Here is a 13,253-nt window from a genome sequence, read left to right as displayed (position 1 = left end):
AAAGCTTAGAGAGAAGAAAAACAAAAGAGTTAATACATACTCTCATCAAATTAGATTAAAAAGCCAAACACCAAAGTACCTTTAAGAACCCAAAATCAAAATATCTTTCTGTCTTTTTGTTTTTTTGTTTTTCAAGACTACAATGTCAACAACTCCTTTTTACCATCATTATACTTCCTAATTTATAATAAGTTTGTTTTTGTTTTTGTTTTAATGTTAAAAAGCTTACTTTGCTTGCATATATACGTCTCTTAGACTCTTTCTTCTTATTCGTCTTCATTAGGTGGCAACTCATTCAAGTCAAACTCCATAAACGTTCTCTTCAACTTCTTCACCTCTTGCACTGTCTCTGTTGCTTGACTAAAAGACGCTCCTGCAGGAGCCGCGGTTTGAGCAGCCTCAGTAGAAACTGGTCCAGTCCAATGACATCTCTTGTGCCCTCCAAGAGCTTGACCTGTTGGGAAGCTTTTGTGACAAATGTTACATATGTGATCTCCATTGTTACCACTGTTTAAAGATGTGTTTGATCCTTGAGCACTAGTTAAACCGGTTACTATTGCTTCGATTCCAAGTAACGAAGCTTCAGCGTTTGCCCTAGCTTGATGATTCTCCACAATCTTGACCTTGTTGTGACTTGCTCTATGACCTCCTAAAGCTTGATAAGAAGTGAACGACTTGTTGCAAGTCACACACACGTGCTTCTCTCGTACACCAGCACCACCTTCCTCAGCTGCTGCTACAACAACCTGATCAAGCTGATGATCATGATCAGTAGACGATGGTTCTTTGACTTCTTTCTCCATCTCAGACAAACTTTTCTTCTTCTTCTTCCTTTTCTTAACCATTTCCAGATTTTTCTCTTCAACAGAATGGGAATTATAAGCCTCCGCAGTATTAAGACTAGCAGCTGCTTCTGCAGTAGTAGCTAAGAACAAAAGAGCATTAGCATCATCATCCTTCTTATCTTCTGGTGGTGGTTCCTTCAAATCTGATCCATCAACATTCAAAACACTTCTCCTTCCTCTCTTCCCTTTTTTTGACCATCCTTGAAACGTTTCCTTAAGCTCATCATCATGATCATCAAACGTTTCCTTATGGTCCCATAACTCAGAGTTCTCATAATCATCATCAAAATCATCATCATCATCATCATCATCATAATCCGAGCTTATAAGCTCATCATCATGATCATCAATAGAGAGTGTAGAAGAAGACGAATTACCAAGAACTGGATGAGGAAGAGGAGGCAAAACACCTTTCCAACCTCTGTCTGGATGAAACCTCATGTGTCCATATAAAGCCTTCATTGATGTAAACTTCTTGAAACAAACACAACAACCCACTTCTAACTCACCTCTTTCAGATCTGCCAACCATACCAGACACCATCTTTGGTCTCACCATTGAGAACTTACGAGTTTCGAGCACATGAATCCGTTTATGTCCTCCTAAAGCCTTACCTGAGCTAAACCTTTTACCACATTCACAGCATATATGCTTCTTCTCTTCTGCTTCCTCCTCTTCTTCCACACCTCCTTCCTCTAGATCCATACTCTTAGCTTCATGATTATCTTCTTCCTCCTCCTCGATGATTTTAGTTTCATCATCATCTTCTACCTCTTTACCTTCCTTAGCTACAAAAGGTTGAATCCTTGGGATTTTAACCTTAATTGATCCAAATCTCGGTCTCCCAAGTGAGAATTTACAGTTGGTTTTGTGACCTCCGAATTGGTCCATGTCGTCTTCTGAAGCTTGAATCCACACAAAACACCAAGCTCAGATCAAAGCTGAGACAGATCTATATAACCAGCTGATGATGAGACTAGCTAGGGCTTGTCCTTGTATGTAAAATTTACACACTAACTTAGTGAAGAAGACAATCTCTCTCAAACTCAATAAAAATTCTCAAAGCTATGGGAAATCTAAAAAAGCAAAAGAAGAATAAGTTGAAGTTGAAGAAGAAGAAGAAGAAGAAGAGGCAATAGAGAGAAATAGAAGAGGCTATAACCATAAGAGTGAAGAAGAGTCTGTATTGTGCCTCACGTTTTTGGATGAATAGTCTCTCTATTATTTTCACATATCTATATATAAAAAAAAAAAAAAGATTAAAAACAACCTTTTTTATTTAAGAAAAGCTATAATTATTAATTACTTAAAAATGTGTGTTTATAGTTTGTGAATTTGTGTAGCGTATCTCTTCTTTTGTATCATTTTAGCTACTTACCAAACAAATACAAGATATGACTTTTATTTTACTTAAGGCTTTTGTTTGACTGTGTTTTTTTCTTTTTCTTTTCTTTTTAATCTATTCAAAACACATCCTTAAGTCTTTGACTAGTAATCACACACTTGTTTTATGGTAATTGTGTAAAAGCAAAGACTATTATTAGGTCAATTTTACTTTTTTTTTTTTTTGTGGTGATTAATAATATTTCCATATTTTCATTTGGCTAGATTCAATTCAAAGGGTATATTTATGATTGATTGAGTTTCCTAATTTATAGAAACGCAAACGTTGTTTTTTGTTTTTTGGTGTTTTTGAGCATATAAAAGTTGAGTTCACGTTTTGGGTTTGAACCAAACACGTCGTCCTAATCTAATCGATCGTGCTTTAGAGAATAGTTTAGTAGTAAATAGGTGATTAATTGCCATTTATCTTTTCGTGGGTATTGCAATTTATGGCAGAAAAATCAAGATTTTATTTAAAGATCAAATGATTATAAAAAAAAAATCAAGATTTTATTTGGATTTTCATTTATTTATTATTACTGAGATAATACCTTTGCATCAAAAGAAATTCTTTTAAAGAGGATTTCAAAAAGTTTGTTAGTAAGATTAAAAAAAAAACCTATATCAGTAAATTGTTTGGATACTTATCCTAATTTGTAATCATTTTTTTTAATAACTTTAGGTCCTTATAAATCATTGCCACGATGATTCACTTCCCTAAATCCAAAATGTATAAGATTGTATAGTTATTAGGTTATCAAAAGTATGTTTTTTAGTCATTTTTATCCAAATATAAACTAATGTATTGATTATTCACCTTATGCAATTTAATTTAAATATATATATATATTTCATGTGATAATTGAAAGAATACAACTAAACAACTAAATAAATATATCTATTGACTCATATTTATATAGATTATATACTTACTACTTTCTAGTAAGAACATATTCTTTACTCCATTGAAACTTCTTCATAAACAGAACAATCCAACTAAATCATCATAAAAGGTCTAATAGAAATATTTTCCCAAAAAAAATCATATTTTATATTTATTTCTAATTTCTTAATTATTTTTCTCTTTTACATTTATTAAGAACCTATTCAAACACTTTATATCATTTTCCTTATAATATATGACTTCCCATCTCTTCTTTAGTATTTTTAGCAAAATAAAAGTTGTATTACAAACACATGTAAAAGTACATTAAACTACTAGATACATAAACATAAAGGTTGGATTTACAGTATTAAAAGTCAAGCTTTTCTTAAGTTATATAAAAAAAAACATCAAATCTAATTTTCATAATAAAATATTAAATATTTTCGGATATTACTAAGACTTTTGGTATTTCTAGAAAGGAAATATAGATCACTTCATTTTCCACTCCTACATTTATGCATCTCTTATTCACCGCCTCAATTAATTCTTATATTTTCACAAATTGTTTGATATGTTTTTTTAAAGTTTAATCTATCGTAAAGCAATGGGCAACTCAAAATATGACCACACGAAGTCGAACAAACAAACATATGCTACATTCGTATGGAAAAATGTATAATCATCTCAACTCCACAGAGCACACGTTTCCCCGGGCAAAAGTGACATCTATCAAGAACCAAAGGAGTACACCAAATTATCATGTTGCACCTGCCAAGACAACAGCAATGGCTAATCAATACTACTAGTATCCTTGGCAAAAGAATACATGGATTTCATTTTCACTCAGTTAAACATGACTTTACGGTTAACGAGTTTTTGTATGCGGCCTTTATTGGCCATTAGGGTAAAATACATCAAGCTTAGTAGTACACAATTTAGAGTTGAGGAGGAGAACTAGTGGCCAAAACACTAGTTAGTGGAGGACCACTCTTACTAGTTACTACTTGTCATTCAAGTTATACGATATTTTTTAGATTTAACTCTACAACAACAACAAAAAAAAGGAGGATGGATATAAGTTAACAATCCCAAAATAAATCCTCTTTACATTCAATTCTAAGCTTAACAACTTGTGGGAGATTAGGTGTAGAATGGTTCCATTTGCACTGAACTCCAAAAAATATGAGATTACTGTATATGGTTATAACTCATACTAAGAGAATATTCTTGTGAAGGTATAAAATTATGGGCCAAAATAATTTAAACCCTAGGAGGAGTCTTTCTTTCTTAGTTAACAATATTCGAATCAAATCAAAAGTCTAAACGATCTTCCAAGGGAGTTTTCAGATTTTGACTTTATGGTTATGGATCCCAAAACAATTCCCAAGTAGTCCATGGAAAATGTACATTTTAAAAGCACAACATATCAAATTACACAAATGAACAGCTTCGGAATCGAACAATGGTCTCTTTCTCTCTTTTTTTCTTTTCTTTGTCGGTATGATTTATGAAACCTAACCAGATATATAATAGATTACTTTTATGTTTTAAAAGACTTAAAATTTGATCTTCCATCAAAGTAATGAATCGAGATAAGTGTAGTCTCTGGTTCGACCATACTCCAAGAGACTTCCATAAGTCCGGTCCCAAACACCGATGAAGAGAGATTCAGTATCTGGACTGAACGAAATCCCAGATATCTCTCCAAAGAAATCAATCTCTTGCTCCTTTTTGTAACCTTGTTTTGTGTCATATATATGGACGAAATCTGCTGGCTCGGCCATTGCAACGTACTGTCCGTCCGATGTGAACCTAATGGACCGTACAGCTCCTAGGTTACCTTTTAGGACAGCAACTGATTCCGAGAGTTTCCTTGTGTCCCAAATACGACAGGTCTTGTCTTGGTTTCCTGTCGCAAATGTTACACCGTTTGGATGCCAAGCCGATGCAAACGAATAATCTAAGTGGCCTTTTAGAGTCCCGATCGTCTGAAACAAAATTCAAAACACCATAAGACCTAACCACGGTAAAACAGACAGTTCAAAAGAATATGAAGTACCTGTCCATTGCTTGCGTCTACCAGTAAACCATCTGGGTCATCTCCAACGACTGCTACTAGTTTCCCATCAGGACTTAGGGAGCTATGCTGTTAAAATCCAAACTAAACTTTGTGAGATATGAGTTTTTATCTACAGAAAAGCCAAAAAAAAAAAAGAGAAAGTGAGAGAGCTTACATTGACAGGCCATAGATAACGAAAGAGTTGGACAAGCTGATATCTCTCCATGTCAAAGTCTCGGACTCCACAGTCATTATTTGAGGCCATGAAATGAAGTGCACCGCTAGTAGACCATATAACTAGGTTCAGTTTTTGTTTGTCCTATTCTCTAAACTTAAAAGTCCAATACCACCAAAGAGATACCTGGAGTTTCTATATATATCTACTGCATTGGTGATAGCGTTTTCGGTGTAAGTTGTACGTGAACAGAAGCTCACACCAGGTCTATCAAGATGCTGGTTATATGGGAAACAAAAAATTCATAAAATTGGAACATGAATAAGCAATTTCTTTGGCATTTTAAAATCATAAAAAGCGACTCCATAGCAGTTGGTGGAAACACCTAAGTTTACTACTATCCTTAATATCCATTCAAAGTCTCTAAACTAACCTTGCAAATAAGTTCTCCCTGAAATCCACCAGCAACCAGCAGCCTTTCTTTTACTGCAAGAGTGCTAACTTGAGTCTCTGTAAACCCTTCCAACAAACTCTCCGGATGTTTCTGAGAAATATGGAATATCGGCTTTAGATAAACCCAACAGAGTCGAAAAGGAGTCCCGACTCAAATTAATAAAATGATTTGGATAATGCTTAAGAAACGAACCTCAGATGGAGCCACATGACCTTTAACATTAAGAATTTCATTTCTGCAACCCGTCAAAGAAGACCAGTGGCTGATGGAGTAGTTGGACAATAGATAAACATCATGTTTTGAGGTTGCCCAGACCAGATTCCTCAACTAAAACAAAGAAGGTAAAATAATTAGTCTAACTACGATCAGCATAAACAAAGAAACTATGGTTCCATCAATGGTACTAGCAGAAGGGACATCTACATTTGAATTTCACGCATCTGACTTAAAAAAAAAATAGCAACCAAGTTACATATAGATGATCTGGAGCAAAGAACCATAATGTTAACAAAAACAGGTAAAGTGGTGCACTTGACAAACCTGAAAATGGAGAATGGTTGATCTCACTGATCTAGAATTCCTCCTGAACGTATAGAAAGAGCTGCCTTTCTCAGTATCCATGCATTTCTGGTTCCAGTAAGCAAGACTAGAGTGAGAAAAAGGCCAACATAGGTACAACTCCTAATAAATAACATTAAAGAAGCATGAAAACGTATTTCACCTTTGCAGATTCCTCACCCGAGTTGGGGATATTTTCATAGTTTTTATACTGTTCTAGCCTAGTTTTTCTATAATCTTTTCTAGTAACGCTAAGTCTATCCCACGGTATACCCTGAATATCCTTCCCATTCCGTGCTTGAGCAGCAGAAGTATCTGCTGCAGACTTGTTCTGAAGAATCCATCCATGTACATACAAGTTAGTAAATTGGTTGTTAGGAACATACACAGAACAAGTAAAAAAAAATGAAAAGAGTAATGGAGAAACAGAGTAAAGAACAAGACAAACCAATTGGTCTTGGTCAAAATCTTCAACTTCAGAATCAGAAGCATCAATATCCCTACCATCAAACTCGGCATTCATATCATCCTCGAGATCATCCATGTCATACTCATCAGCCATATATTCATCTTCAAGTTCATCACCATTGTAACCAGACATAATGTGAGTGAGAGATCAATTTTGGAAAGAAAAAAAACAATTCTCAATCACACAAAGGGAAACAGAACACACCAAAGTCAGCCATATTCTCGACCTCCACAAAATTAAAACTAGCCAATTCCAATCCACCTTCCAAAAAAAATCCCTGCAATATAGTAACAATTCACAATTTAATAATCTGTGACTAAATAATTAAGATCATGCAAAATTCATAAATTTAGCAATGATAAAAAATTTCACAAATCAATAAAAAGCATAAACAACAATTTAAAGCTCATATTGTGTTATGAATTTGCCACCTTTAAATTAGGCTTACCGCAAAATTCACTTCTCCAGAAATTCAATAAAATTGCAACGCAAAAAAATGAATGAAACCATTTAAAATGTAACCAAAAAGAAAAAAAAAATCAAATATAATTCGATCTCAATGCACTAAGAACCCTATGTTTGAAACATAAAAGATTAAAAAAAAATGAATATAAAATAATTCGATTAGATCGTCATCACAAACCCAGAAAACCCTAATATTAATAGTTTCGATAAAGAGAGGTTTCACCAGAGAAAATATAAATGAAAAAAAATGAGAATTATAAGTAATTAAATAAATGTAAAAATCGAATACCAAATCTGAAAATTTCGTGTTGAGAATTGACGCGAATGAGTTAGGTAATCACCGGATCTGATGAGGATCCAATTTTATACACAGCACCACAGGCGTCCATATATATAAAGTTAGTTAATCATTTTTGAATCGAATATTATCCACGTCATCATATTAACAGCCAATATCTAATAACCACGTGTAAGCTGTATCATTGAAGAAGTTGAACATATATATTTACATATTTCCCACTGAGCTCACGAAAAAATAATATCGTTATGAATGAGTCGGTGCGTCTCTTTTTTTTTTTTACCTCACCTCGCGCGTGAAAGTATAAATTAATCTTTACCGCACAAGTCAAACACGTGTTATTATCTTAATCTGTCCACGTCACCACATTAGACTCCCCTCTCCATTTTCCTGATCCGTTTCTCGGGAAAATTTTCTGAGTTTTTCTTGTCCGAGAAAAACGAAAGAAGCAGCGAAATTGGAGCATGATTCTGAGGAAAGTATGGGGATCGGTGTGGAGCCGATCGAATAGTTGTAAGGATTTGGTGATTCAGAGAGCGGCGATTCAGGCTCCTCCTCCTCTGGCTACTATGTTGTCTTCGTCGTCTCTTGGCGCGTTTGATCAGCTTCCGGTGGATATCCTAGTTCAGATACTGATGATGATTGAGCCTAGAGATGCTGTGAAATTGGGCTTAACGTGCAAAGCCTGGAAGTGTTTAGCTGGTGATAATCGTCTCTGGATATTTTATCTTCAGTGTTCGCAAGAGTCTTGGGAATCCATTTTCTTCGCGGAAACTACTTTGCGCTCTGGTTATCCTCTCCGGTGAGTTATAGTTTTGGTGATGGGGCTGTTTGAGTTTTTCTTTCTTTTTTTGAATTTGGTAGTTTCCGATTGGTCAAGAGAGGAAGGAATCAATGTTTGATAACATGTAAGCTGATTCAAGGTTATATGGTTTTTGTAGATTGGTTTCTAGTCAATCAGGGGAGTTGTCGTTTATGCGCATTTATAGTCAGAGGGCACAAGTTCCTGGTTCTATCATTATTGATGGTATGTTTCTGGACAATGCAAATTCACTACTCCATTTGTATACTCGTTTCAAACTTTTTCATTTTGTCTTTCAATTTGTGTTGAAGATGTCTCCTTTTCTCTGTGTGTTGTCATGAAGGGGGTTCTGGATATTGCAAGTATGGTTGGAGCAAGTATGCTTCACCTTCTGGACGTTGTGCTACTTTTCTGGTGAGACATTCGTTGTACTAATCCGGTTCACTGTTGATTACAGTAAAGATAATAAGCTTAGTTCTTCTCTCTTGCACCAAGATAGTTCTTACTAGTTTGATCGCCAGGAATTTGGCAACATCGAGTCACCCATATATGCTAGACTTCAACAGTTCTTTGCAACCATTTTCACAAGGTTTTTTCTTCTTCATTTGATTCTAGTGAAGCTGACTTATTTTAGCAAGTGATCTATGGCTTTCGCTTTCCCGACTTCATGTGGATAATTTTCTTACAGGATGCAGGTAAAGCCCTCTATGCAGCCAATAGTGGTGTCACTGCCCCTCTGCCATTTTGATGGTGAGCTACAGTAGTACTTATTAAGAATACCTCTCGTGGTTCCAGTTTTGAACTTATTAAGGTTTTATTAAAAATAATTTTAGATACGGACTCTGCCAAGGCATCAAGGCGGCAACTTAAGACTGCTACCCTTAATGTCTTGTTTGACATGAATGTTCCTGCTGTGTGTGCTGTTAATCAGGTGAGCCTACTAATCTCTGATGATTATTGCTCCAAAATATTTTAATTTATGCATCGAAATTTCGGAGCAGTGTTTTTCTCCGTGAAATTCTTTCTCCATTTTCTATACACCGTACATAATAGAATGTTTTAAACTTGTTTTTTGGGGGATTTAATGCATTATCTCACGATCAACTGCAGATATTATAACTTGTTTATGCATTCCTTATCAAATGATTGGTTTTGTTACTATTACAGTCATAAGCAAATTTTGAATAATCTTTGCGCCCTTCTCAGGCTGTGTTAGCTCTATATGCAGCACAACGGACCTCTGGAATTGTTGTCAACATAGGTTTCCAAGTCATTACCGTTCTTCCAAGTAAGCTGTTTTCTCTCTACGATTCAACTCTTCTTGTATTTTGTCAGATGTTGTTTAACGACATGGTATAGCTTTTCGAGCTTTAGTCACTGATGATGTGATTTCTTTTGTGGAACTGAAGTTGATTAAAGATGAAAATATGAACATTTCAACTTTCTGAAAATATCATCATGTATATCTCTCTCATTCTTTCTGCACCATTCACTCCTGTAATAACATTTTGCTTTTACTTGCGTTCTGCAGTTCTGCATGGTAAGGTGATGCGCCAGGTAGGTGTAGAAGTCATTGGTTTTGGAGCATTAAAACTTACGGGCTTCCTTAAGGAGAAGATGCAAGAGAACAACATTTCCTTTCAATCACTCTACACTGTTCGCACACTTAAAGAGGTATGACCATTGACCTATGTGTTCCCAGTTGCAGATAATTATGTAGGTTTCCATCCTGAATAGCTCTCCTGTAATATATACATATGATTTATCACACACAACCTACCCAATGTGTTCATAGCGTGTTGTGAACTTCAACCAGTTCTGTATAATTGCTGAGATATCCTTGGAGGCGTTGGATGTGTGCTATTTGCCTATTCATGCACAAGCTTTAGTTCATTGCACATTTTATTTGAAGTTAATGACTAATTAGTTCTTCGTTTTCAATCGATTTGTGTGATACTTTTTATTTGTTATGCGAATGTAGAAACTGTGTTATGTGGCTCTTGATTATAAAGCTGAACTTTCAAGAGACACACAAGCTTCAGTGGAAATTCCAGGTGAAGGATGGTTTACTTTGTCAAAGGAGCGTTTCCAAACAGGGGAGATATTATTTCAACCACGTCTCGCTGGAATGTAAGACTTGCATTTCTTATTACAATCACATTAAACCTTGATGTCTCTCTTAAGAGGTTCGATCTGATTAGTTCTGGAACTAGAAACAATATCATCTGACCATACACTATAGTGCACCAACTTGTTTATAAGTTTACTATTTTCATCATGACTCTTATATATGCTTAAATTACACAATTGTCATACTATAATCTACATGCATCTCTGGCCTGGGTTATTTTCTTGTGAAGAATCTCCATATTTGGGCCAATTTATATTGGTTTTGTCCTTTCGAGAACAGGCGTGCTATGAGTCTGCATCAAGCAGTCGCGCTATGTATGGACCACTGTGATGCAGCCGGACTTACAGGTGATGATAGTTGGTTCAAGACTGTAGTACTGACTGGGGGGAGCGCGTGTTTACCAGGGCTTGCAGGTTCGATTAATATTATAGCTCGTTTTCATTTATATTTTGCAATGGCACCACTTTAAGTTTACATCGATAACCAGTACTTCTTGCATACGAATTGAAAGATCTATGAAACGTAATCTAAAAGATACATGTCTGACGTGCTTATGTTTTTTTTTATTGGTGAGCTGTATCCAGAAAGGCTAGAGAGAGAACTGCATGATCACCTTTCTTCATCTATAAGCAATGGAGTCAGAGTAATACCTCCTCCTTGTGGCGTGGACACAGCATGGCATGGGGCAAAGCTTATCAGTAATGTAAGTGACTATATTCTAGCCATATTTATGAACCTACTAGTAAATGACACAGTAGATTATCTCCAAAGTGCTACTATCTAAAACCTACCTTTGATATTATATACACTTTGGAGACATATGGTGAAATAAGCATAGTGTGAGAATACAGATGCATAAATTCTCCTTTACGTATCGCAATTTTATATTGGACATTTATTCGAATATTAAATCAACAAAGTCCAGTCTTGTGGATCCTGACGCAATTGCATTTCTACTAATTACTATGTGCAGTTAAGCACCTTTCCTGGTCCTTGGTGTATCACATCGAAGCAGTTCCGTCGCAAGTCAAGACTCATGTGGTGAATGAATCTCTCAAGATTATTTATTTTCTTACCATTGGAAAAAAGACCGTGTGAGAGGCAGCGCAAGTCTTTATATAGTTCGGTATATGTATAGTGTCACTACTTGATTGATAGATCCGTAGATAGCAAACATTTAGTGAAAACTACGATAAATAAGTAACTTGTTTACCTTTAAACAAACATACATACAGTATTCTAAAGGAGCTTGTTGATACCTCTGCTGATGTATATATAATACGAATCAGTATTCACTTACGTTGTGCGATTTATATAAGAGACAAAAGTGATACACACAAAAGCCATAAAGTTATATCATTTAGAATTGTTTGAATCCCCTACAATCAAAAGAACGAGACAGTAAAACAGCAAAACAAATCGTGGATATACATACATATACGCTCTTCCTCAGGTAGTCGTCACAAGTTGAAACCTCAGAACAGCTTAATAAACACCAAGAAAGCAGCGGAAAGGGTCAGCGAAAGACAAGAAGAAGCTGTGGTGGCTGCGTTTGCGTCTGCTGATGAACCGGGAGATGTAGCGGGGCATTCAAGACCTTCTTTGCCTTCTTTACACTGGTTAGCGAAAAGTCCAGGCGGGTATTTACCATAGAGATTGATGTAACTGAACATAGTGGTTGCACAATCATTGCTAAGGTCGTTGAGTTCGTCAGCGTAAGGACAGGAAAATTGCTTGAAGGCGGCGCAACATTCCTTTGGTGGGAATTTGGGACCTTTGCATTTGTCAGTTATGATCTTGTAGTCCATAAACTCGAAGTTCACAGGACATGCTGTTCCATGAAAAGAGAAACCAATGTCACATAAAAGAAAGAAAGAAAAGAAAAAACAAACATTCTCAAAGCACAAAGACTTTCCACAGATGCAAAACTCCACATGAAAAAGAGTTTTGAAGAGGTTTGTAGCTAATCATTTAGAGAAAACACCAAAGAGAGCATCAAAAAGTCTCTCAGAATTCATAACTAAGAATCAAGATTGTAAATCAAGATATCTGTATCTGGATCCGTGTGTGGAATTAACACATTGGGGGAAAAGTATATAATTGGAAACTCTTACTAAAGATCTTCATACTAAAAAGAGACTAATCAATTGCTGGATAAATTATAAATGAAAAAGCAGTAAAGTAAAGGGAAGATAGAGAAATTATAAAAGAAGGGAACTTGCTTTTCTTGGACTGAAGCAGGTTTCTTCCAGTACCCAAACTCTGAGGTTCGAACACACCATCTGTAATAAGAAAACCAAACAAAAAGAAATCAATAATGACCCATTCAACCAAATCAAAAATAATCTGATCAAGAAGGATTGGGCAGAGAGATTCTGGGGAAGAAAGGAACAAGAAAAGTGTGTGTATACCTGAGATGACACTTGAAGATGAGAAAGAAGAGAACAGAGAGAGTAGTAGAAGAGAGGAAAAGAGAGCTCTAGAGAGGAAGTTGAGCTCCATGGTTGGTTCTTTCGTGACACGAAGAGATCTGATTCAAGAAGACGAGCTATGGCAAACCACGAACACCAAGATAGAATGAGAGAGAGAGAGAATAAATTTTTTAAAGAAAATTATTTTAAAGTATAAAATTAAAGAACATAAAAAAAGATGGGTCGACTCGACGGTGACATATTAATATAACATTGGATTACAGCCTAGCCTACTACAATAACGCGGAAACATGCGA

The 13,253-nt window shown here is 35.6% G+C and overlaps 4 protein-coding genes across 6 annotated transcripts; 1 reads left to right on the top strand and 3 right to left on the bottom strand.

Annotated features, from left to right (window-relative positions):
• Positions 1 to 95: 95 nt before the first annotated feature.
• On the bottom strand, positions 96 to 1,991 carry LOC17875665 (zinc finger protein ZAT4). Its single transcript, XM_006280311.2, has one exon. The coding sequence runs from the start codon at positions 1,734 to 1,736 to the stop codon at positions 267 to 269; it is 1,470 nt and encodes a 489-aa protein (XP_006280373.1). The 5' UTR covers positions 1,737 to 1,991; the 3' UTR covers positions 96 to 266.
• Positions 1,992 to 4,418: 2,427 nt separating this feature from the next.
• LOC17875081 (uncharacterized WD repeat-containing protein C2A9.03) lies at positions 4,419 to 7,667 on the bottom strand. Of its 3 annotated transcripts, none has more exons than XM_006280406.2 (11): positions 7,584 to 7,667; positions 7,034 to 7,106; positions 6,809 to 6,930; positions 6,524 to 6,691; positions 6,343 to 6,429; positions 5,995 to 6,129; positions 5,782 to 5,892; positions 5,535 to 5,626; positions 5,349 to 5,454; positions 5,174 to 5,260; positions 4,419 to 5,102 (listed from the first exon to the last, which is right to left on the bottom strand). In XM_006280406.2, the coding sequence occupies exons 2-11, from the start codon at positions 7,044 to 7,046 to the stop codon at positions 4,689 to 4,691; spliced, it is 1,335 nt and encodes a 444-aa protein (XP_006280468.1). In that variant the 5' UTR covers positions 7,047 to 7,106; positions 7,584 to 7,667; the 3' UTR covers positions 4,419 to 4,688. The 3 variants fall into 3 exon arrangements, with proteins under 3 accessions (XP_006280468.1, XP_023637308.1, XP_023637306.1); XM_023781540.1 differs by lacking the exon at positions 7,584 to 7,667 and adding an exon at positions 7,278 to 7,495; XM_023781538.1 differs by lacking the exons at positions 7,034 to 7,106; positions 7,584 to 7,667 and having other exon boundaries at positions 6,809 to 6,961.
• A 241-nt stretch (positions 7,668 to 7,908) lies between these two features.
• Positions 7,909 to 11,786, top strand: LOC17875841 (actin-related protein 8). The gene is made up of 12 exons (XM_006279551.2): positions 7,909 to 8,394; positions 8,534 to 8,619; positions 8,738 to 8,808; positions 8,916 to 8,983; positions 9,083 to 9,144; positions 9,228 to 9,325; positions 9,601 to 9,682; positions 9,926 to 10,068; positions 10,376 to 10,524; positions 10,805 to 10,938; positions 11,110 to 11,228; positions 11,499 to 11,786. The coding sequence occupies exons 1-12, from the start codon at positions 8,057 to 8,059 to the stop codon at positions 11,568 to 11,570; spliced, it is 1,422 nt and encodes a 473-aa protein (XP_006279613.1). The 5' UTR covers positions 7,909 to 8,056; the 3' UTR covers positions 11,571 to 11,786.
• A 67-nt stretch (positions 11,787 to 11,853) lies between these two features.
• LOC17876863 (GPI-anchored protein LLG1) lies at positions 11,854 to 13,164 on the bottom strand. Its single transcript, XM_006281151.2, has 3 exons — positions 12,937 to 13,164; positions 12,748 to 12,807; positions 11,854 to 12,356 (listed from the first exon to the last, which is right to left on the bottom strand). Exons 1-3 carry the CDS (start codon positions 13,025 to 13,027, stop codon positions 12,001 to 12,003), a joined length of 507 nt encoding a protein of 168 aa, XP_006281213.1. The 5' UTR covers positions 13,028 to 13,164; the 3' UTR covers positions 11,854 to 12,000.
• Positions 13,165 to 13,253: the final 89 nt, after the last annotated feature.

Source organism: Capsella rubella, unplaced genomic scaffold (assembly GCF_000375325.1).
Source record: "Capsella rubella cultivar Monte Gargano unplaced genomic scaffold, Caprub1_0 scaffold_8, whole genome shotgun sequence".
Classification (NCBI taxonomy): Eukaryota; Viridiplantae; Streptophyta; class Magnoliopsida; order Brassicales; family Brassicaceae; genus Capsella; species Capsella rubella.
This window is presented reverse-complemented; position numbering and strand designations above follow the sequence as displayed.